We start from the raw sequence: 22,294 nt of genomic DNA on the forward strand, positions 1-22,294 counted from the left end.
TTCTGAATCTGAATTCTGAATCTGAATTCTGAATCTGAATTCTGAATCTGAATTCTGAATCTGAATTCTGAATCTGAATTCTGAATCTGAATTCTGAATCTGAATTCTGAATCTGAATTCTGAATCTGAATTCTGAATCTGAATTCTGAATCTGAATTCTGAATCTGAATTCTGAATCTGAATTCTGAATCTGAATTCTGAATCTGAATTCTGAATCTGAATTCTGAATCTGAATTCTGAATCTGAATTCTGAATCTGAATTCTGAATCTGAATTCTGAATCTGAATTCTGAATCTGAATTCTGAATCTGAATTCTGAATCTGAATTCTGAATCTGAATTCTGAATCTGAATTCTGAATCTGAATTCTGAATCTGAATTCTGAATCTGAATTCTGAATCTGAATTCTTAATCTGAATTCTGAATCTGAATTCTGAATCTAAATTCTGAATCTGAATATGAGTTCTGAATCTGAATTTTGAATTCTGAATTTTGAATCCTGAATTCTGATTCCTAAACCTGTATCCTGAATTTGAAAACTGAATCTGAATTCTGCATCTGAAATTGAATCTAAATTATGTATGAGTATGTAGAAATGAAAAAAAAACATAAATTCATTCTTCAACACGAGTAAAAAAAACGAGGGTCATAAGATCTTCATATAAATTCCCCCCCAACGCAGTTTCCTGTACGGCTCTGCATTTTGTTGACACCCGGCATGGCTTTAGACACTATAATTTCATAAATGAAATTATAATGTCTATAGGCATGGCGGACTCTGAAGGAAACGCCCATCCGCCATTTGCTGCATTGAAAAGCAAGAAGTGTAAGATATAAACACTGTTGCCGTATTTGCCCCAGCAGACTGAGAAACTGCCCAGACCACGGTGCGTCTTAGTAATGCCTTTTACCTATTTGAGTTTGAGCCGCTTTCAATCAAGCGTGCCGATGGTTTATTGGATAGCGCTTGCAACTTGGGATCTGAAGGGTTTTGGTTCAATTCTCGAGTTAATAAAAATATTATTTTTTTATTTTGATTATCTTCAATTTATAAATGATTGCTGGTGCTGCTGCTTCGAGGCGCCACTAGCAACTTTTTTTTATGCCATAATAAGTATGATATGTATTTGGTAAAGAAAACGGTTTCAACTATTTTGTTTTTTTCCCGTTTTTGAAAGGGTTGTGTAGAAAAAAAAATGCATTCTTTTGAGACTAAAATCATTTTAATTGTGCAGCCCAGTTTCGCAAAAACGTTCTAGACATTTTTAAAATGGCACATACAAATCCACGGACATCAACAGAACTCGTCGAGCTGAGTCGATAGGTACCTATAAAGGTATGTCTAAGACCCATAATTAATGATCTCTCAAATCGACCGATAACCAAACCTTTCTGTTAGAAAGGCAAAAATGATGCCTGATACGTTTTTTTGGGGAAAAGCGAACTGGTATGTAAGGAGCTCATTTTATGTATGGAAAGAATGGTATTTAAACAGTAGAATTTCCAAGATTTATAACACGCTGAAATGGTGCCGTGGTAGCAACCAGAACTTTCACGTTGCTGGTCACGGTTCGAATCTTACTGTTTTTTTATGCTTTTTTTTTTACTGAATAAGTAAAACCAACTACAATATTGATGGATAGCCGTGACGCGTGCCCTAGCATGATACCTTTTTTAGAGCTCAACCATGCATAGAGGAAAAATTCCCACAAAAGGAGGGGAAAGTAATATGACTATTAAATGATTAATCTCATTCTGTAAACTAAATCTGAAATCTTATTCTGATTCTAAAGTTTGAATTTTGAGTTACAACACTTAGTCTAATATTTGAATATAAGTTCCAATTTCAAATTCCAGGTTGATCTTTAATCCAAATTCTTAATCAGAATTCTAAATCTGAATTCTCAATCTGAATTCTGAATCTGAACTCTGAATTTGAATTCTAAATCTGTATTCTGAATCTGAATTCTGAATCTGAATTCTGAATCTGAATTCTGAATCTGAATTCTGAATCTGAATTCTGAATCTGAGTTCTGAATCTGAATTCTGAATCTGAATTCTGAATCTGAATTCTGAATTCTGAATCTGAATTCTGAATCTTAATTCTGAATCTGAATTCTGAATCTGAATTCTGAATCTGAATTCTGAATCTGAATTCTGAATCTGAATTCTGAATCTGAATTCTGAATCTGAATTCTGAATCTAAATTCTGAATCTGAATTCTGAATCTGAATTCTGAATCTGAATTCTGAATCTGAATTCTGAATCTGAATTCTGAATCTGAATTCTGAATCTGAATTCTGAATCTGAATTCTGAATCTGAATTCTGAATCTGAATTCTGAATCTGAATTCTGAATCGGAATTCTGAATCTGAATTCTGAATCTGAATTCTGAATATGAATTCTGAATCTGAATTCTGGATCTGAATTCTGAATCTGAATTCTGAATCTGAATTCTGAATCTGAATTCTGAATCTGAATTCTGAATCTGAATTCTGAATCTGAATTCTGAATCTGAATTCTGAATCTGAATTCTGAATCTGAATTCTGAATCTGAATTCTGAATCTGAATTCTGAATCTGAATTCTGAATCTGAATTCTGAATCTGAATTCTGAATCTGAATTCTGAATCTGAATTCTGAATCTGAATTCTGAATCTGAATTCTGAATCTGAATTCTTAATCTTGTAAATCTCATTTTGATTGTTTTGCATCACACGGTTTTCAACATTGAAATTTCTTTCATCCAAATTTTTTTTTATGATTTCGGATTTTACAACTTTTAATAGTATGGTTTTACCCCTAAAAGTATGCAGCAAACTTAATTTCAGAAAAATTGTGAAAAAAAGTTTTCACAAAACAAAATCGTGTTTTCATGCGTAATGATCTTTAAGTCATCGCAAATTTATCAAAAACTGTGCAAATTGGTATTCTTGGAGAAACAATTCCAGAATTGAAAATTGATAAAGTGAGGAGAAATTTTACGGATGATGAAAAGAGCGAAAGAACATTTTTGCAAGGAAAATTTATTAACGTACACCATACTTTACCTCGCAACATCCAGCTTCATCAATTTTTAATTCTGATATTCTTTCTCCATGAATCTAAATTTTTCACCGATATGCCGAAAATAAATTTACAAAAATTCTGAATCTGAATTCTGAATCTGAATTCTGATTCTGAATTCTGAATCTGAATTCTGAATCTGAATTCTGAATCTGAATTCTGATTCTGAATTCTGAATCTGAATTCTGAATCTGAATTCTGAATCTGAATTCTGAATCTGAATTCTGAATCTGAATTCTGAATCTGAATTCTGAATCTGAATTCTGAATCTGAATTCTGAATCTGAATTCTGAATCTGAATCTGAATTCTGAATCTGAATTCTGAATCTGAATTCTGAATCTGAATTCTGAATCTGAATTCTGAATCTGAATTCTGAATCTGAATTCTGAATCTGAATTCTGAATCTGAATTCTGAATCTGAATTCTGAATCTGAATTCTGAATCTGAATTCTGAATCTGAATTCTGAATCTGAATTCTGAATCTGAATTCTGAATCTGAATTCTGAATCTGAATTCTGAATCTGAATTCTGAATCTGAATTCTGAATCTGAATTCTGAATCTGAATTCTGAATCTGAATTCTGAATCTGAATTCTGAATCTGAATTCTGAATCTGAATTCTGAATCTGAATTCTGAATCTGAATTCTGAATCTGAATTCTGAATCTGAATTCTGAATCTGAATTCTGAATCTGAATTCTGAATCTGAATTCTGAATCTGAATTCTGAATCTGAATTCTGAATCTGAATTCTTAATCTGAATTCTGAATCTGAATTCTGAATCTAAATTCTGAATCTGAATATGAGTTCTGAATCTGAATTTTGAATTCTGAATTTTGAATCCTGAATTCTGATTCCTAAACCTGTATCCTGAATTTGAAAACTGAATCTGAATTCTGCATCTGAAATTGAATCTAAATTATGTATGAGTATGTAGAAATGAAAAAAAAAACATAAATTCATTCTTCAACACGAGTAAAAAAAACGAGGGTCATAAGATCTTCATATAAATTCCCCCCCAACGCAGTTTCCTGTACGGCTCTGCATTTTGTTGACACCCGGCATGGCTTTAGACACTATAATTTCATAAATGAAATTATAATGTCTATAGGCATGGCGGACTCTGAAGGAAACGCCCATCCGCCATTTGCTGCATTGAAAAGCAAGAAGTGTAAGATATAAACACTGTTGCCGTATTTGCCCCAGCAGACTGAGAAACTGCCCAGACCACGGTGCGTCTTAGTAATGCCTTTTACCTATTTGAGTTTGAGCCGCTTTCAATCAAGCGTGCCGATGGTTTATTGGATAGCGCTTGCAACTTGGGATCTGAAGGGTTTTGGTTCAATTCTCGAGTTAATAAAAATATTATTTTTTTATTTTGATTATCTTCAATTTATAAATGATTGCTGGTGCTGCTGCTTCGAGGCGCCACTAGCAACTTTTTTTTATGCCATAATAAGTATGATATGTATTTGGTAAAGAAAACGGTTTCAACTATTTTGTTTTTTTCCCGTTTTTGAAAGGGTTGTGTAGAAAAAAAAATGCATTCTTTTGAGACTAAAATCATTTTAATTGTGCAGCCCAGTTTCGCAAAAACGTTCTAGACATTTTTAAAATGGCACATACAAATCCACGGACATCAACAGAACTCGTCGAGCTGAGTCGATAGGTACCTATAAAGGTATGTCTAAGACCCATAATTAATGATCTCTCAAATCGACCGATAACCAAACCTTTCTGTTAGAAAGGCAAAAAATGATGCCTGATACGTTTTTTTGGGGAAAAGCGAACTGGTATGTAAGGAGCTCATTTTATGTATGGAAAGAATGGTATTTAAACAGTAGAATTTCCAAGATTTATAACACGCTGAAATGGTGCCGTGGTAGCAACCAGAACTTTCACGTTGCTGGTCACGGTTCGAATCTTACTGTTTTTTTATGCTTTTTTTTTACTGAATAAGTAAAACCAACTACAATATTGATGGATAGCCGTGACGCGTGCCCTAGCATGATACCTTTTTTAGAGCTCAACCATGCATAGAGGAAAAATTCCCACAAAAGGAGGGGAAAGTAATATGACTATTAAATGATTAATCTCATTCTGTAAACTAAATCTGAAATCTTATTCTGATTCTAAAGTTTGAATTTTGAGTTACAACACTTAGTCTAATATTTGAATATAAGTTCCAATTTCAAATTCCAGGTTGATCTTTAATCCAAATTCTTAATCAGAATTCTAAATCTGAATTCTCAATCTGAATTCTGAATCTGAACTCTGAATTTTAATTCTAAATCTGTATTCTGAATCTGAATTCTGAATCTGAATTCTGAATCTGAATTCTGAATCTGAATTCTGAATCTGAATTCTGAATCTGAGTTCTGAATCTGAATTCTGAATCTGAATTCTGAATCTGAATTCTGAATTCTGAATCTGAATTCTGAATCTTAATTCTGAATCTGAATTCTGAATCTGAATTCTGAATCTGAATTCTGAATCTGAATTCTGAATCTGAATTCTGAATCTGAATTCTGAATCGGAATTCTGAATCTGAATTCTGAATCTGAATTCTGAATATGAATTCTGAATCTGAATTCTGGATCTGAATTCTGAATCTGAATTCTGAATCTGAATTCTGAATCTGAATTCTGAATCTGAATTCTGAATCTGAATTCTGAATCTGAATTCTGAATCTGAATTCTGAATCTGAATTCTGAATCTGAATTCTGAATCTGAATTCTGAATCTGAATTCTGAATCTGAATTCTGAATCTGAATTCTGAATCTGAATTCTGAATCTGAATTCTTAATCTTGTAAATCTCATTTTGATTGTTTTGCATCACACGGTTTTCAACATTGAAATTTCTTTCATCCAAATTTTTTTTTATGATTTCGGATTTTACAACTTTTAATAGTATGGTTTTACCCCTAAAAGTATGCAGCAAACTTAATTTCAGAAAAATTGTGAAAAAAAGTTTTCACAAAACAAAATCGTGTTTTCATGCGTAATGATCTTTAAGTCATCGCAAATTTATCAAAAACTGTGCAAATTGGTATTCTTGGAGAAACAATTCCAGAATTGAAAATTGATAAAGTGAGGAGAAATTTTACGGATGATGAAAAGAGCGAAAGAACATTTTTGCAAGGAAAATTTATTAACGTACACCATACTTTACCTCGCAACATCCAGCTTCATCAATTTTTAATTCTGATATTCTTTCTCCATGAATCTAAATTTTTCACCGATATGCCGAAAATAAATTTACAAAAATTCTGAATCTGAATTCTGAATCTGAATTCTGATTCTGAATTCTGAATCTGAATTCTGAATCTGAATTCTGATTCTGAATTCTGAATCTGAATTCTGAATCTGAATTCTGAATCTGAATTCTGAATCTGAATTCTGAATCTGAATTCTGAATCTGAATTCTGAATCTGAATCTGAATTCTGAATCTGAATTCTGAATCTGAATTCTGAATCTGAATTCTGAATCTGAATTCTGAATCTGAATTCTGAATCTGAATTCTGAATCTGAATTCTGAATCTGAATTCTGAATCTGAATTCTGAATCTGAATTCTGAATCTGAATTCTGAATCTGAATTCTGAATCTGAATTCTGAATCTGAATTCTGAATCTGAATTCTGAATCTGAATTCTGAATCTGAATTCTGAATCTGAATTCTGAATCTGAATTCTGAATCTGAATTCTGAATCTGAATTCTGAATCTGAATTCTGAATCTGAATTCTGAATCTGAATTCTGAATCTGAATTCTGAATCTGAATTCTGAATCTGAATTCTGAATCTGAATTCTGAATCTGAATTCTGAATCTGAATTCTGAATCTGAATTCTGAATCTGAATTCTGAATCTGAATTCTGAATCTGAATTCTGAATCTGAATTCTGAATCTGAATTCTGAATCTGAATTCTGAATCTGAATTCTGAATCTGAATTCTTAATCTGAATTCTGAATCTGAATTCTGAATCTAAATTCTGAATCTGAATATGAGTTCTGAATCTGAATTTTGAATTCTGAATTTTGAATCCTGAATTCTGATTCCTAAACCTGTATCCTGAATTTGAAAACTGAATCTGAATTCTGCATCTGAAATTGAATCTAAATTATGTATGAGTATGTAGAAATGAAAAAAAAAAACATAAATTCATTCTTCAACACGAGTAAAAAAAACGAGGGTCATAAGATCTTCATATAAATTCCCCCCCAACGCAGTTTCCTGTACGGCTCTGCATTTTGTTGACACCCGGCATGGCTTTAGACACTATAATTTCATAAATGAAATTATAATGTCTATAGGCATGGCGGACTCTGAAGGAAACGCCCATCCGCCATTTGCTGCATTGAAAAGCAAGAAGTGTAAGATATAAACACTGTTGCCGTATTTGCCCCAGCAGACTGAGAAACTGCCCAGACCACGGTGCGTCTTAGTAATGCCTTTTACCTATTTGAGTTTGAGCCGCTTTCAATCAAGCGTGCCGATGGTTTATTGGATAGCGCTTGCAACTTGGGATCTGAAGGGTTTTGGTTCAATTCTCGAGTTAATAAAAATATTATTTTTTTATTTTGATTATCTTCAATTTATAAATGATTGCTGGTGCTGCTGCTTCGAGGCGCCACTAGCAACTTTTTTTTATGCCATAATAAGTATGATATGTATTTGGTAAAGAAAACGGTTTCAACTATTTTGTTTTTTTCCCGTTTTTGAAAGGGTTGTGTAGAAAAAAAAATGCATTCTTTTGAGACTAAAATCATTTTAATTGTGCAGCCCAGTTTCGCAAAAACGTTCTAGACATTTTTAAAATGGCACATACAAATCCACGGACATCAACGGAACTCGTCGAGCTGAGTCGATAGGTACCTATAAAGGTATGTCTAAGACCCATAATTAATGATCTCTCAAATCGACCGATAACCAAACCTTTCTGTTAGAAAGGCAAAAAGAGAGAGATATAGCGATTTTAGTTAAAAATGTCAAATTTAGACTCCTATAGAACTAAGGGTTCAATCGGCAACGAAAGTATTTTTTGTCTGAAGAAGGTTTCGCTCGGATGCAAGGGATAGAAACTTAATGCTTTTCCTTACGTTAAAAAAAATGTAGCCATATTACATTGTTTGCGTTACCTCAAATAGCTTATCGTCAAAACACAAATTATTTCCATTGAACAACGTACCTAAAACTATGAATGGATCATCCACTCGTCAAGAATGTTCCCCTTTAAAACACTGGAACAGATAACGCTTGTCCGACATAAGAGCTTGTCTAGAGTGTTGTTTACTATTTTTGAGCACAGCTGATGGCTAGTATTGGCAATAGAATAGAAGTTACCGGAACAAGTTTGGCTGTGTCTATTATCTTTCCAAACAAACTTTTCAATTGAAGGAATTATGCGTTCGACATTACTGACCTTAGTTAAATTGGATAAACAAAACGGTTTCTTACTATAGGAGTGGCAAAGTTTACAACGCCAGTTAACAACCTGTTTAGATTATGATGATTATTTACCGGGGATAATGGGTCGATATGCCAATTTTACCTTCAACTAGTTCGTTTAGAACCCGCGTAATTGCGGGGGTACGACGACGGTCATCCTAATCAAGCAATTAAAAGCATGCACTGGAGCGCACTAAATGTCAGCAATTAAAAGTGCAAGCTTACCGATAGTTTAAAGTAGGTTGGAATATCGAAGTACTCCCGGCGTCCATCGTTGACGACGACAAACGGTGAGGCCAGGACGTTTCGGATGCCCCGGAGCATGGCCAGGAGCAGGGCACATCCGAGCGTTATCAACACCACGTAGGCGACATTGTGCGTGGTGTAGAGATTGATGAGTTCCCAGCCTCCACGCCAAGTGTTGACGCAAACAAAACCGTAGATTTCGGTGTATAGTCTTGAGCCGAGGAAGAACAACAGCCGGTGTTTGTCGGCATCCAGATGCTGCCGGATGTTCGATTGGAAGATGTTAAATGCGAGGTGCCCGGTAATACCGATGGCCAGCGATATCACAAGACTGGTCGGATAGTCCGACGGGTAGATGTAGTCTGTCATGAGGTTCCATGTTCCGCGCCAATAGCTCACCACCAGGGGGCCAATGATAAAGGACGCGTAAAAGTTGTCGATCAGTTCTAGCAGGACCGAGTGCCAACTGGTAGGATTCGGATTCCGAAGGCCGTCCTCGAAACCAACGATGCTTCGTCGCATAATGCCTGAGCTTGAGCTTGTGCCAACCGAGGAGTTGGTTCTTCATATACAAAACCTAGTGGTGGTTTTGAAACGAATTTCACTTCACTTTTATCACAACTTTTTTTCGTTACATGCACTTCTTTGCTGGATCATCGAATACGGGATGATGGTAAACTCCTACGCTCTCTCACCTCAATCAGCAATGAGCAATGAGTTCTGGTTCACCACTCCGATCACGAGCCACTAGTCTGCAGTAAGGCATTTCCTTGTCCACCCTCAAGGTTTCACCGATTATCACAACCCATCTATCATAGATAATATAAACTAAAACCCGGTACTTTATCTCTTATATAGCCTAGTTCTGAACACTTGAACGCTAACCCAGAACTGCCAGCCGTTTTTTTTGCTTCACTCTGCGACCGAGAAAATAAGGATTATTAATTTGTGTTTACTCTTAACTATATCACAGATCAACAGCCGGCACTATCCAGCAGCAACTAACGCGACTTCAACAATGGCAAATTTCTTTATATACGATTATAATTTGATGCAACAACCTGCACACCGAAAAAAACACCGTGTGTGTTGTTTCATTCTCCAAACCTAGCAGAAGCAGAAGCAGCGACAGCAGCAGCGATAAGGAAATTTAATCACACAAATATTGGCGCCTCGATTGTATTGTTGTTGTGGGTGTTGCTGCGAGCGAGGAGTTTAGTTCGACGCGTTGAGATTTGAAAAAGCAATCAACATCCCCGCACGTGAATCGGCAAAGAGACGTCAATGCTGCGCGATACCCACCGAAGTTAACTTTGACTGAGTGACTACCTAGGTAGACGACTGCGCTAGGAGAGGAGATAACTCTTTGCGAGTAGGTTCCTGAGATGGTAAGACGATATCTGCCCACTGTACGAACCTACTGGAAGCGGATCGATTCTGGGATTTTACGGAATTGTGGTTTTCCGGCCAGTTTGTGTCTTACCGAATGAAAAACTACAGAAGAGCCGTTGTTTTGTAAATCACAGTTTCGCGGGATACAAAGTGTGTTTGTGGATAGCGATCGTTTGCTATAAGGATCTACTACTAGTTGCGTTGACTTTTATGGCTCATCGTTTTTCAGTAATGATGCTCGTATGAATCTCTTAGAATTTCCAACGATTATTTAAGCAGTCATGATTGCTTTCGGCTTTCCTTTAAAACATGGGATATTATTGATTGAATAAAAAAGTGTGTATTATTTGTCTGAACCCTTCCATAATAAGCAGTCAATAAGATTTATGTTTTCGACCGGAAATATGTATGTTTTTAAATAATAATTTTCGGTTTTTTACGGTCTGAGATTTTAATCAAAGACTTTTTATTTGAAACAAGCTGACCCGTTGTGCTTTGCTACACCTTCCGGAAATTAATGTAATTAATTCAAATTTAGATTTTAGAGGCATTTTTTTAAATCAAACCTCATCATACTTCAGAACCAACATCTTTGAAATGAGAGCTACAGCTGCAGTTCTGAATTGCAATTCAAAGATGGTATATATTAATTACTGAAACTTTATCTCTAAACTCGTTTTTCAAGATCTGAAATTTGTACTCTGTACCCAAAAAAACCCTTCTTTGAAAAGCTCTTTATCTTAAATTTACATGGGAGCTCTCCCATCTTTTTCAATTTTGTCCCCCACTGCTTGAAGAAGGTAGGCAAATTAAACCGGCTCGATACCCAAACAGCACTTATCATGGTAATGAAAAATATATTAAATTAGATATGTATTAAATACAGTGCAAATTTCTTTTTTTTTTAATAAATTTACTACGGTAAAAATATAAATATTTAAAAAAATATCAGTTGCATCACTAAATGAGTTCTCAGCTTTTTTTTATTTTCTCTTTGAAAGTCAAATATTCAAAAATGTTGGCAAAAACAAATTTCTAAGTTTACATTCTTCCCGAATATTGGGGCAAGTGTCAATGCAAACCTTATTAACAGATGCGTCAGAGTAATGGCTTTAAAATGGATTTAATACGAATTCCTGCTTTTTGTTCTATCAAGTTTCACTGATATATCTGCATTTTTCAATAAGAATTTTCCATATCCGCTTCAGTTTCAACATTCGTAATATCCCTTCTGGTCTTTCCAAAATATTGAATCATTTTGAAGATGAATTTCTTAAAAGTTCGACGATTGACCTTGCCCCACCGTGTAAGTTGACAGAAGGGAATATTGTTTTTAACACTTTAAGGGTATACTAAAAATTTCTCTTAAAAATTTTGCGTCCAGTTGAATATCAGTTCTAAAGTCTCGCTTTTCAAAAACGAAGCGGATCTAAAGTCTCTTTTATGCAGCCATGTAACACAAAAACACTTTTCATGTTACGTACGTACTTGAATTGGTATGTAAGCAAAAAGTACGATGGTTATTTCAGAATTATTTAAAATAAATAGCTCCCATTTTCATTTCTAAATTCGTTTCAGTTGTGTATTTGGGCCGAAGTAACAATTTCTAGAAGAAAACATAATTTTTAATTTTTTTTAACAGAAAAAGTTGAACGTTTGAACATGTTCTAATGTTCCTTGAATGAAAAGTCGAATGCTACCTACATTAACACGAACTAAATATGGAAGTATTTTTGCAAATCTTTCAATTGGTTTTGATTCGATTGATAAAATACCAATCCGTGTCACATCTAGGCGTCATTTATTACCACGTGCTGTGTACAAATCAAATAAGCAAGGAAAAAAACACATCTAGGTTGCATATCGCCCCACGTGTTTGAGAAACAGGCGCCTTATTGTTAAATTTTCCAGCAATCAATGAACAGTGTGCTTTGGTTACTATCCTCTTGCGACGACGTTTGCTCGCCCATGGAGACGAAAAACAAACCCCTCAAAGAAAATATGCTTGGTTGAGAAATGCGCGCCAAAATATTCCCATTGAAAAGTATGCTATGCCGTAGTTACTATCCTTTTGCGACGTTGGCTCGACGCCTCGACCTTGGAGACGAAAAACAAACCGCCCAAAGGAAGAAAAAATTTCGAGAAAATGTATGTCATGACTTTAATTTGTTCCGAAAAAGTACAAATTTTGTATGGAAGCCCCCCATCCCATAAGTCGGATGGGATTTTGAGTATTACAGAAACCATCCCCGGCCTCAAAAACCCTCAGATGCCAATTTTGACGATGATCGGTTCAGTAGTTTCCGAGTCTATAGGGAACAGACAGACAGACAAACATTCATTTTTATATATATAGATAAATGACGTTTCGACCATTTTTTGTGGTCTTTCTCAATTCCCTTGAAAAAAATAGTGGTCGAAACGTCGGGTATTTAAAATAGAAAGTTGTTTGATTAAAATCTCAGACCGTAAAAAGCCAAAAATTATAGTTAAAAAAAGTAGTCAATATTCGAAAATGCATGTACCTAACGTATCCTGTGCGATTGTCAGGACTAAAATGATTCGTATATTATAATATTCATTATAAAATCCACAATATCAGAATGTATTCTGATCTGATAATTTATGATTGCTTTTCCACAAAAACTATTTTTTTTTTAGTTAACCAAAGAGGTGTTGTTAGCTGTTGAAAAAGAAGCTGTTGAGTTGAAGCCGTCATTATTTTAGTTGGGCCAAATTCTGCGAAAAAACTCTACGTTCTCTAAGAAACTTAGAAAAGAAACAAAATCATTTGCTCATTTACACTTCTACTTTAAGGGGCTGTTCAAATATAACGTAACGCAATTTTCGGTTGTTTTCGACCCCCCCCCCCCCCCTCTACGTAACACATTTTTATCAGATTTTCGTTCAAAAATTCACAAACTGTAATAAACTGCTGTACCCCCACCTCCCTAAACGCGTTACGTATTATTTGAATGGTCCCTAACCTTCTTTTTCAGTTAAATAAAAGGACGAGCCGATTTGGGTCATATAGACCCGGATTACTATTTTGGCTCTATCTGCAACACTGCTGAACCGACTTTAATAAATTATACTATTTTGGAATCTTCTTCATGTTCACTAAATATCTTTAATTATTGTAATTTTGTTGGCGTCTAATTGAGTCAGGAGAGTCAGGAGAGAACATGACCAAAAAAGATGGCGCTTATGAACTAAGATCGTCACCATCCCGTTTCGAGTAACTAAATTTCACTATGTCAGCTAAATTTCAAATAATTTTAAGATTCACTTAATGTAAAAATAAGTTTTATGAAAGATTAATCGCCGTAATTTATGTTTGTTATTTAATTTATCGGCTTCATAGATGAAAAGTTATGTCCTTTTCAATAAGAACATCTTAAGATTATGAAATTTCATGGACGGATAGAAAGTTAGAAGAAATGAAAGATGGTGCAAATGAGCGGGAAGAATTTATTTAAGAAGCTTTATCATCATATACCTAATTTTTGTTCAGCACGGGTCTACAACTATGAAGTGGTTGGCCAAGACCGGATTAAGGGGCGGGGGAGCAATATTGGCAATTGCCCCGGCCTCCCGGCTCAGGGACCCCCCCCCCAAATTTTAACATTGCTATAATCATACTACTTCAATTTCTACAAAAGAAATCAACACTAGAAAATAGGAATGAAAACTTGAAATATAACAACTAAAAGGGCCTCCGTGAAATAATATCTAGTATAGTTTTTCTCTTACACAAGTTAAGGGCGGGCTTGTGACATAGCTCAGTTGGCAAGTCAGTTGCCTCCTGAGCCGACGTTCGCGAATTCGAGCCCAAGGTAGAGTTCACAGTGCGCGCGAAGCGAATTTCTAATTCGCGAGGAAAATCGCGTCTCATTGAAACACGTTGAAAAAAACATCGACCGGCCACAATGCAAGCGAATTTTCGTGCGAAGACCAGGCTCGATCGCGCGAATTCATGCTATTCATCCGGACATACACTTAAAATAATCTCTCGGATATTTTTTATCGCAAATGATTATTTATCAAAACATCTTCTTTAAAAGAATATTTATTTAATTATAATTCAATTGCCGTTTCTGTGTTGGTTATGAAAAATGCACGGTTTTTTAGCGCGGATTTTCGAAAATAACGCGGTTTCAGTCTTTTTCAATTGAAACAAATTCTTACTGGCAATAAACGACCGTTGGCATGAAAACCCACAATATGTGTATAGGGTGAAGGGGCTGAACGGATAGAAGTTGAAATTCGTTGTCTGACGCCATCTTGAAATCCAATATGGTCCCTTCCACTCAACTTTAAAATGCTGGAAGTGACTGAAAAGCACATGAAACTCCCACAATATGGGTATTGGATGAAAGTGCGAATTTGGCTGTCCGACGCCATCTTGAAATAAAAGATGGCGGTTTATATAAGAAATGAGTAAAAAGTATCAAAAAGTAGATGAAAAATGACTGACAAAAATTTTACAAAAATTTTGAGAAAACTGCAAAAAAGCACTGAAAGAAATAAACAAAATATGACAAGTGTTATAAAAATAAAGTAATATTGACAAAAATATAACAAAACTGAGGAAAAATATGAATAACTATTACTAAAATATAAAATATGATAAAAATATGACAAACAAAATAGAGACAAATGACAAAACTTTCATTAAAACACGAAAAATGTGGTAAAAAATTATGTCAAAAATATGACAAATATTACAAAATTAGACAAAAATATGAGAAAAAATTCACAAAAATGGCAGAACTATGACAAATGAGAAAAAAATATATGACAAAATTATAATCAAAATTTGACAATAAAATAAAACCTGACAGAACTTATATAAGGACAAATATTTGACAACAAATTTACAAAAATGACAAAATAATAACAAAAAATTTACAATAAAATCACAAAAATCTGACAAACATATATAAAACTATAAAAAAAAATTATTACAAAGGTGGTAAAAATATGGCAAAAATTTGACATAAATATGAAAAAATAAGACAAATGGGCTAGAATATGACAAAGTTCTGAAAAAATATGACAAAAATTTGACTAAATTATGAATAATGAGATAAAAATATAACAAAATACTTTCAAATATATGTAAGAGAAATGATAAAATGATAAGAAATAAGATATTGAAATTACAAAAATTTTATCAAAAAAATGACAATCCGAACATATAATGATGAATATGTTACAAATATATGGCAAATATGACAAAAAAAAAAAATGACAAAATCTAGACAAATGTATGGGCTTGTGATATGTGTAACTCAGGTGGCAAGTTAGTTCCCTCCTAAGCCAATGTCCGTGAGTTCGAATACAAGAATAATCATCGAATACAGTTGTACCGGATAAGACATTCAGTATGAAGAGAAGATGGTAAAACGACAATATATAATCGAACGGAGAAAAGACAAAACTATAAAATAAAACTTACAATCAAATGAACAAAAAATCTGACAGAACAATGACAAAAATACGACAAATTGAAAACCTGACAAAATTATGACAAAAATTAAAATAAAATGACAAAAATCTTACAGTACTATAGCAAACATTGTCAATTGTTTGCCATAATTTGGTTTTTTTTAAGCATAGTTTTGTTACATTTTTAGCATATTTTTTTAATAGCTTTGTTACATATATTTTTATCACATTTGTAAGATTTTCGTCATAGTATTGCCAGATTTATGTTGTTTCATTGCAAAATTTTGTCATTTTTGAAATTTTTGATTAGTTATTATATTTGTCGTATTTTTATTTCATTTTTCATATTTTCCATAATGTTTTCAATTATTTGTCAAAGTTTTTATTTCTAGTTTGGCATTATTGTTAATTTTTTTGTTATTATTTAGTCAATTTTATTAATTTTTGTCAGATTTTTTTTTAATTTGGTCATGGCTTTGCCATTTTATTAGTCAAATTTATCATAGATTTGGTATATTTTTCTCAATTTTTTTTTAATATTATTATCACCTTTGCCATATTTGTATCAAAGTTTTGTCAGCGTTTCGTACTTTTTGTGGATATAATATTGTAATTTTTTTTCATAATTTTGTTATATTTTTGTCATAGTTTTGGTAGTTTTTTTTTGTCATTTAAAATATTTTAAAGTTGAGTGGAAGCCTCCGTATTGAATTCTAAGATAGCGTTTCATAGCGTCAAACTTCAAAATTCGACTTTTACTAATTGATTCGTTTCACCTAATACCCACATTATGGGTGTTTTATGCGATTTTCAGTCATTCAATGCATTTTGATGTTAGGCTGAAGCCGCCATCTTGGATTTGGGCGTCAAAAATCTATTCTTCGACGTCCTCATAAAGTCCAGGCATCTAGTATTCAGGTCCTAAGATTTCTTTTCATAATTTCTGCGGTCCTAGAACGCGCAAGGTTTTTTCCGCAGTTTTCCGGAATTAACGTGGTTTTTCGGAATTAACGCGGATTAGTTTTTTGGCGCGGTACGTATCCTGGCTCACAGTTTTGATTCTGGAAATTAATTTGCAAAGATTTTTCACGTGTGATTAATTTTTGCAAAACACCGAAGGTTTTTTTCAGTGTTGAACCGCTTCGCAATTCGCGTGCACTTTGGCCGGCCTTCAAAAACGAACTTGCGAAATTCATCCGGTGAATGAATATTTCGCTTCGCAGTTCGCTTCGCGCTCACTGTGTTCGTACTCCAAGAGTAAACATCGAACACTGTTCAGGATCGCCCCTGATCGATAGCATCAGATATTCCGAGATAAAATAAAAACGCACTCATTCAAAACATTACAAAATTTTAGTGGACTGTATTCTTTACAACTTATTTCGAAATTACAAACACAAACTTGTCCCTTCTGGACTTCTGACTCTGGCCACTCGGGCCTCTGACTTAGGCCCCTAGGGCCGCGAACTTATAACCGTGGTCCGTCTTCGCTGGTGGTTGGTCGGGAAAAGAGGCCGACCCTAGGGCTAGATTTGTCTCAACCCTTTTGGAAAACCCGAGGCCCGAGGAAAACCGATGATATTTTGGCGCGCAAAGCCAACCGTTAATGCTAGCAGCATGGCGATGCTGCTACTAAGCCTTTTCTGGTGTTAGGGTGGTTCAATGAGCCCTGTTCGTTCCAGATCAAACACAGTTGTAGTTTTTAATAACTGTCCGCCAACTGCAACGTTGTTATAAAATCGCGAATTCCACAAAGATGGTAAAACGACTGTAATCGAAACAAAAAAAAAAGTTAAAGAGCCCCCCTAGAGTAAGCAGTGTAGGAGTTCTCCCGCATTTTGCGGGCTGAGAATATCAAAATCTTGGTATTGAATTTCAATTTTAGGTTGAACCTAAAATCTGGACAAAAATAATGTAAACCGATTTTGAAAAAAAAATCGACAAAAAGTTATTAATAATATAAGACAAAATAACTCAATTTTAAATTTTTAATTTTTCAAAACATGTCTGTTAGGAAATTCTGTACAGAACTGGTAAAATAAGAAAGACATCTCCTAATTTTGATTTCATACAAACGTCTTGCACAATAATAATGTTTATTTATTATAACATTAACTTTCCAAGTAATCCTTACTGCACTAAAATAGCAGCCAAAAGCATTTCGCCAAAACTGGCTCACAGTGCTAAGAGAGAATTATAGAGAAGCTTTACGATATATATTTCAAAATTTTATCTGGGCAATATCTGGGTTAAAACCAGGTATTATTAAAACTTTCCACTTTTCAATCATTATTATTGAAATTTCCTTTGGTTTATGAATTCTAAACCCTTTTCCCTCCCTATTTTTAAAAATTAAATATTAAAAAATTGTAGTTGCTTGAATTGGACCAATCAACAGTGCAAAGTTTCTTTATCGAATTTCCACCCCAATTTCTGTCTTAGACTTGAAATCCTTATTGAAACATTTTCAACTGATTTTACCAAAATTTTATCATATACTGAAGTAAATATCCTGAATTCAGCACTTTTATTTCCAAATCATTATTCTCAAATTATCATAAAAAACGATCTCATAGTTGAGTTGCTAATATCATTAGGTGAATCTCTTTACATGAATATTTATATGTTTTTAATCTTATTTTTTCCAGATTCAATTAGTGAAACAAGTCAATTCCTAGAAGAGCGAATAAAACAACATATTTAATACAAATGTATCAACAAAAAAATGAGTACTGGACTAGCATAACACAGTTTATAAATTGGCCACCTATTTAATTAAAAAAAAATATATTAGAAACAGTAGCGAGCTATAATGCAAGAATAACTGCTGAGACTGTTTACATTTAAATTAAAGGTGATGAAAATGTAGTAAACAAAGGGACTCGCGTAATTTTAAAACATATTACGACCCTTTAATCTCTAAATTAAAACAGACACTGACAAACAAATGTAAACGCAACACAAAACAAACTGACCGAAAACAATTAAGAATAGACGGAAGTCACTAATTTGTAAGATTGTAAAATTGTTATTTATTAAAATTTATCGTTTAAAATATAATTTTAGTGTTAACTGGAGAGGAGCGAATGCCATAGCAGCACGAAACGCATAGACAACAAAAAGTCGTTTAATCAATACACAAAGCTATGGTTTGCAAATTGGTTGCGTTTGAGTGACTTATTGATATTTCCTCGAAAATTCTTTTTACTCGTGAAAAAGCACAGCAAAACTAAAATCATAAGCATATTTTGTTATGGAGTCAAGGTTTCTCACCGATGCAATTTTCGGGTGCTTGATGAATTATTTAAGTACATTTTTAGCTACTTAAATAAAAGAAGCATATGATGCGTACGCACGTTCACATTTAGAAATTTTTGCTACGCCCCACAAGCGGCTTTTTGTTTGTTCGCACTGCAAGTTTTCCCCTATTGGGTCGAACCATGCTTGGCCTACTAATGTAAGGAGGTAGATGTAACTCTATATGTATCTACCACTTCATAGTAGTTGGCCCGAGCTGAAAAAAATTTGATATGTGATGATACAGCTAATAAATAAATTCTACCCGCTCATTTTCACCATATTTCATTTCTTTTAACTTTCTAATCGTCAATAAAATTTCATAATCTTAAAATGTACTTACTAAAAAAAGACATAACTTTTCACCGATAAGGCAGATAAATTAAGTGAAAGATTAATTTCTATTCAATGTAATTTTTTGGTGTGAACTTGAGATCTTATAACACGTGTGCACTAGCTGTTATGGAAATGGTAAAAGGGGAATCTCAGTAATATGATAATTTATTAATTGCTTTGGCCACACATCGATTTGTGTTCAATAAGCTAACGCAATAACTGGAGAAACCGGTTGAGTTAATAAATCCTTAAAATAATGTAAAATGTCTCCGTTACCCGTAAAATTGGTTATTTTATTAACTGAGTGGCTAAATGTACGGATTATCATATTCGTCACCGGGGCAGTACAATTTCGTGCACTTCTCAGCTCGCTTCTCAGCATCAGTCGTGACTGAGCAGCGGCGGAGGTGTGTTACTCACCGCTCAGAGACCGATAGGCTCGAACGCGTGCCACCTTTCAATTAAGTTAGGTGTGCTTTACGCCGCCCCGGGCGTTAAAAATAGCTGCGAGAGTACCAGCGATCGATTCACTAGACAGTGACTAAACGATCAACATAAAAATTCACCAAACACCAGACTTACCCTCAGAGAGGGTAAATTCTCAGCCTGGCGGCCCGGCGTCGTCGGCTCGGACGCTGTTGAATGCAAAAGGCTGGGAAAACACCAGTCAACGGTGATTATGAATGAATATCCATCTTTCCCTCCGGTGACGATTCTACTTAGTAGCTACCAGGGGAATTACTTTTAATGAGCAGACGTAACAGACAGCGAGAAGTATAAAGCATTCAGGTATCGAGATCTGATCCAATGAGCTGTCACCAAATTATGGAATGAGAATGAAAAAAGTATAGTATTGCATATTGAGTTAATCTGCCCCATTTAACAAATTATTTGCATAAGACGGAAGAATGTGCTCTCACAGATAGATGATCATTAGTCCGCTGCAAGTTAACTTATATGGTTGTTTTTACTCTTGGAAATGATTCATTCAGTCCTGAATAAGCGAGTTTAATTTTGTATGGAAATTTGTATGTGGAAAAATTTTTTTCATGCGAAATCACCAGAGATGTACTGAAAGTTAAATATAATATATACATATAAACAAATTACAATTGTAACAGTTGTAATCCAGAAAAATATTTGATGATATACAAACAAATTTTATTAAATATATTTTTTTGAATTTGAAAGCTGAATAACCGTAGGATGAAAATAAAAAGGTAATGAGTCGGTTCATTAATAATAGCACCTTGATAGAATCTTACCATCTTACTAGCAAGCAAAACGCAATTTTTAAATAGCTTCTTCTCTTGTTATCAAATATTGAAGCTTAAGAATAGGAAAAAAAAAAAAGAATCGAAGTTTCAAATCAATGCTTTTTCTGATAAGTCATACACGATCGAAAATAATGTTCCTTATTCTGAAATATAAATTTACTTGATAATGACTTTTTAGCAGTGTAGTTTACAAATTTGCAATCATTTTTTCCGAAACACCAGAAAACGAATACAAATTGAAAATTCAAATAAAATCAGAATTTATTAATGAATTTTTACGGTTTTATTGGTGAGTTTTATGACTCTTATTGTGAACATTTCAAGATTTTGAAAATTATAAAAAAAACCACGGTGATAATCTTCTTAATAAAACCAGAATTTAAAGCTTTGGAAATTCCATGAAAAATCTCGAATTTGAAAAAAATATTTGATCAATATTGAAAGCACATTCACACATTCGAATATAGAAAGCACGAACCAAATATTTATTGAGTTAACAACGCGCTGTAAAATTTTTCTTTAAAGTGACTATTTCGAATTATTTAAAAAAAAATCATAGAATAATTTAAAAAATCACGATCAATTAATAATAGAAGATTGAATATTATTAAAAACATGAAACTTTTTAAATTTCCTGCACATGAAAATTTTATAATTTCAAGTTCTAAATATTTTGTTGCCGTCAATTAAAAAACTTGGTCCTGGAAGGGACGAAAAATGCAAAGTTTTTCTTATTAAAAAATAAGATTCAAAAACATAATTTCTGAAATGAAAAACAAAGCCAACTTATTGAAAAAATTAAAAATTTGAAAGAAATGTAAACAAAATTTTGGCGTCCTGAACTCGAATCTTATGTCAGATTTCGTCTATCACCTCTTGTTTTTGTGATATGGATTTTATGAGGTTCAAAATGATTCAGATTTGAGTGAAATCACTCATTTTTTACTGAAGAACTTACTCATTAACCCGAAAAAATCTGATTCGAATTTGTTTATTATGCTTATTTCACTCAAGGAATAACATTTAGCCTATAGATATTCTAATTTTAGAAAAAAAAAACATCTGAAAAAGTAAAGTTCTACAGTTTTCAACAATTTCGAAAGATATCAAGTATTTCTGTCATTACTAAAGAAAGTAAAAAAAGGTTTAATTTCATTGAACAAATTTATAGAAGCACGCAAAACGATTTGTTTTTTTTTTTAAATATCGAAATCTAAAATTGGTTTAAGACTTTAAAAATCCCGTAGTTTAGAGATTATGGAAAAGTAATCAAAAAGAAAAATCCTACATATATAAACTTTTTTCGCTGGAGTATAAATTTACTTTCGGTCTTTGGTAAAGTTGAGAATTGATTTAAAACCTTTATTTTAAAATGTTTTGTCAAAAAAGTTCAGAAATTTATTATGACCTACATATTTACAAAACTTTTTTAGACAAATTGAATTATTGAGATTCAGGGCATCCAAACTTATCAGAATAAACTGTACTGTATGCACTTTCGAGTTGAAAATATGAAAGAACAAGAAACACAAAATAAAATTGAGGCTGAGATTGGTTTCTTGAAGAAAATTAATTCTGTTGACCATGTCCGTCACATGGCTTCAAACTTGTTGAAGTGTTAAATAAATATTTGATGAATGCATTTTGAAGTTAAAATGATTGTATTCAAATTCTAAACTTGTTTCGTTACACTTCTTATTAAAGATGGGGTTTTTGAGTGCCAAGACTTTAATTTTCAATAAAAAAGGTTTATTAAATTGAAATTCAAGTGAAAAATTAAAAATT

At 33.5% G+C, this 22,294-nt stretch overlaps 1 protein-coding gene across 6 annotated transcripts in view; it reads right to left on the reverse strand.

The window, feature by feature from the left end:
* The window catches only part of LOC129749513 (uncharacterized), a 98,203-nt gene that overhangs the window by 15,183 nt on the left and 60,726 nt on the right, over positions 1-22,294 (reverse strand). For 3 of the 6 annotated variants that reach the window (XM_055744488.1, XM_055744490.1, XM_055744491.1), the window contains exon 2: positions 8,736-9,673. The exons of 1 other annotated variant lie outside the window; for it this stretch is intronic. In XM_055744488.1, coding sequence (XP_055600463.1) covers positions 8,736-9,278 — 543 coding nt within the window. In that variant the 5' untranslated portion in view covers positions 9,279-9,673. Of the gene's footprint in view, positions 1-8,735; positions 9,774-22,294 lie in introns of those variants that run through there. 2 more of the 6 variants (XM_055744492.1, XM_055744489.1) reach the window with 2 other exon arrangements.

The sequence above is a fragment of the Uranotaenia lowii genome, chromosome 2, assembly GCF_029784155.1.
Source record: "Uranotaenia lowii strain MFRU-FL chromosome 2, ASM2978415v1, whole genome shotgun sequence".
NCBI classification, from domain to species: domain Eukaryota; kingdom Metazoa; phylum Arthropoda; class Insecta; order Diptera; family Culicidae; genus Uranotaenia; species Uranotaenia lowii.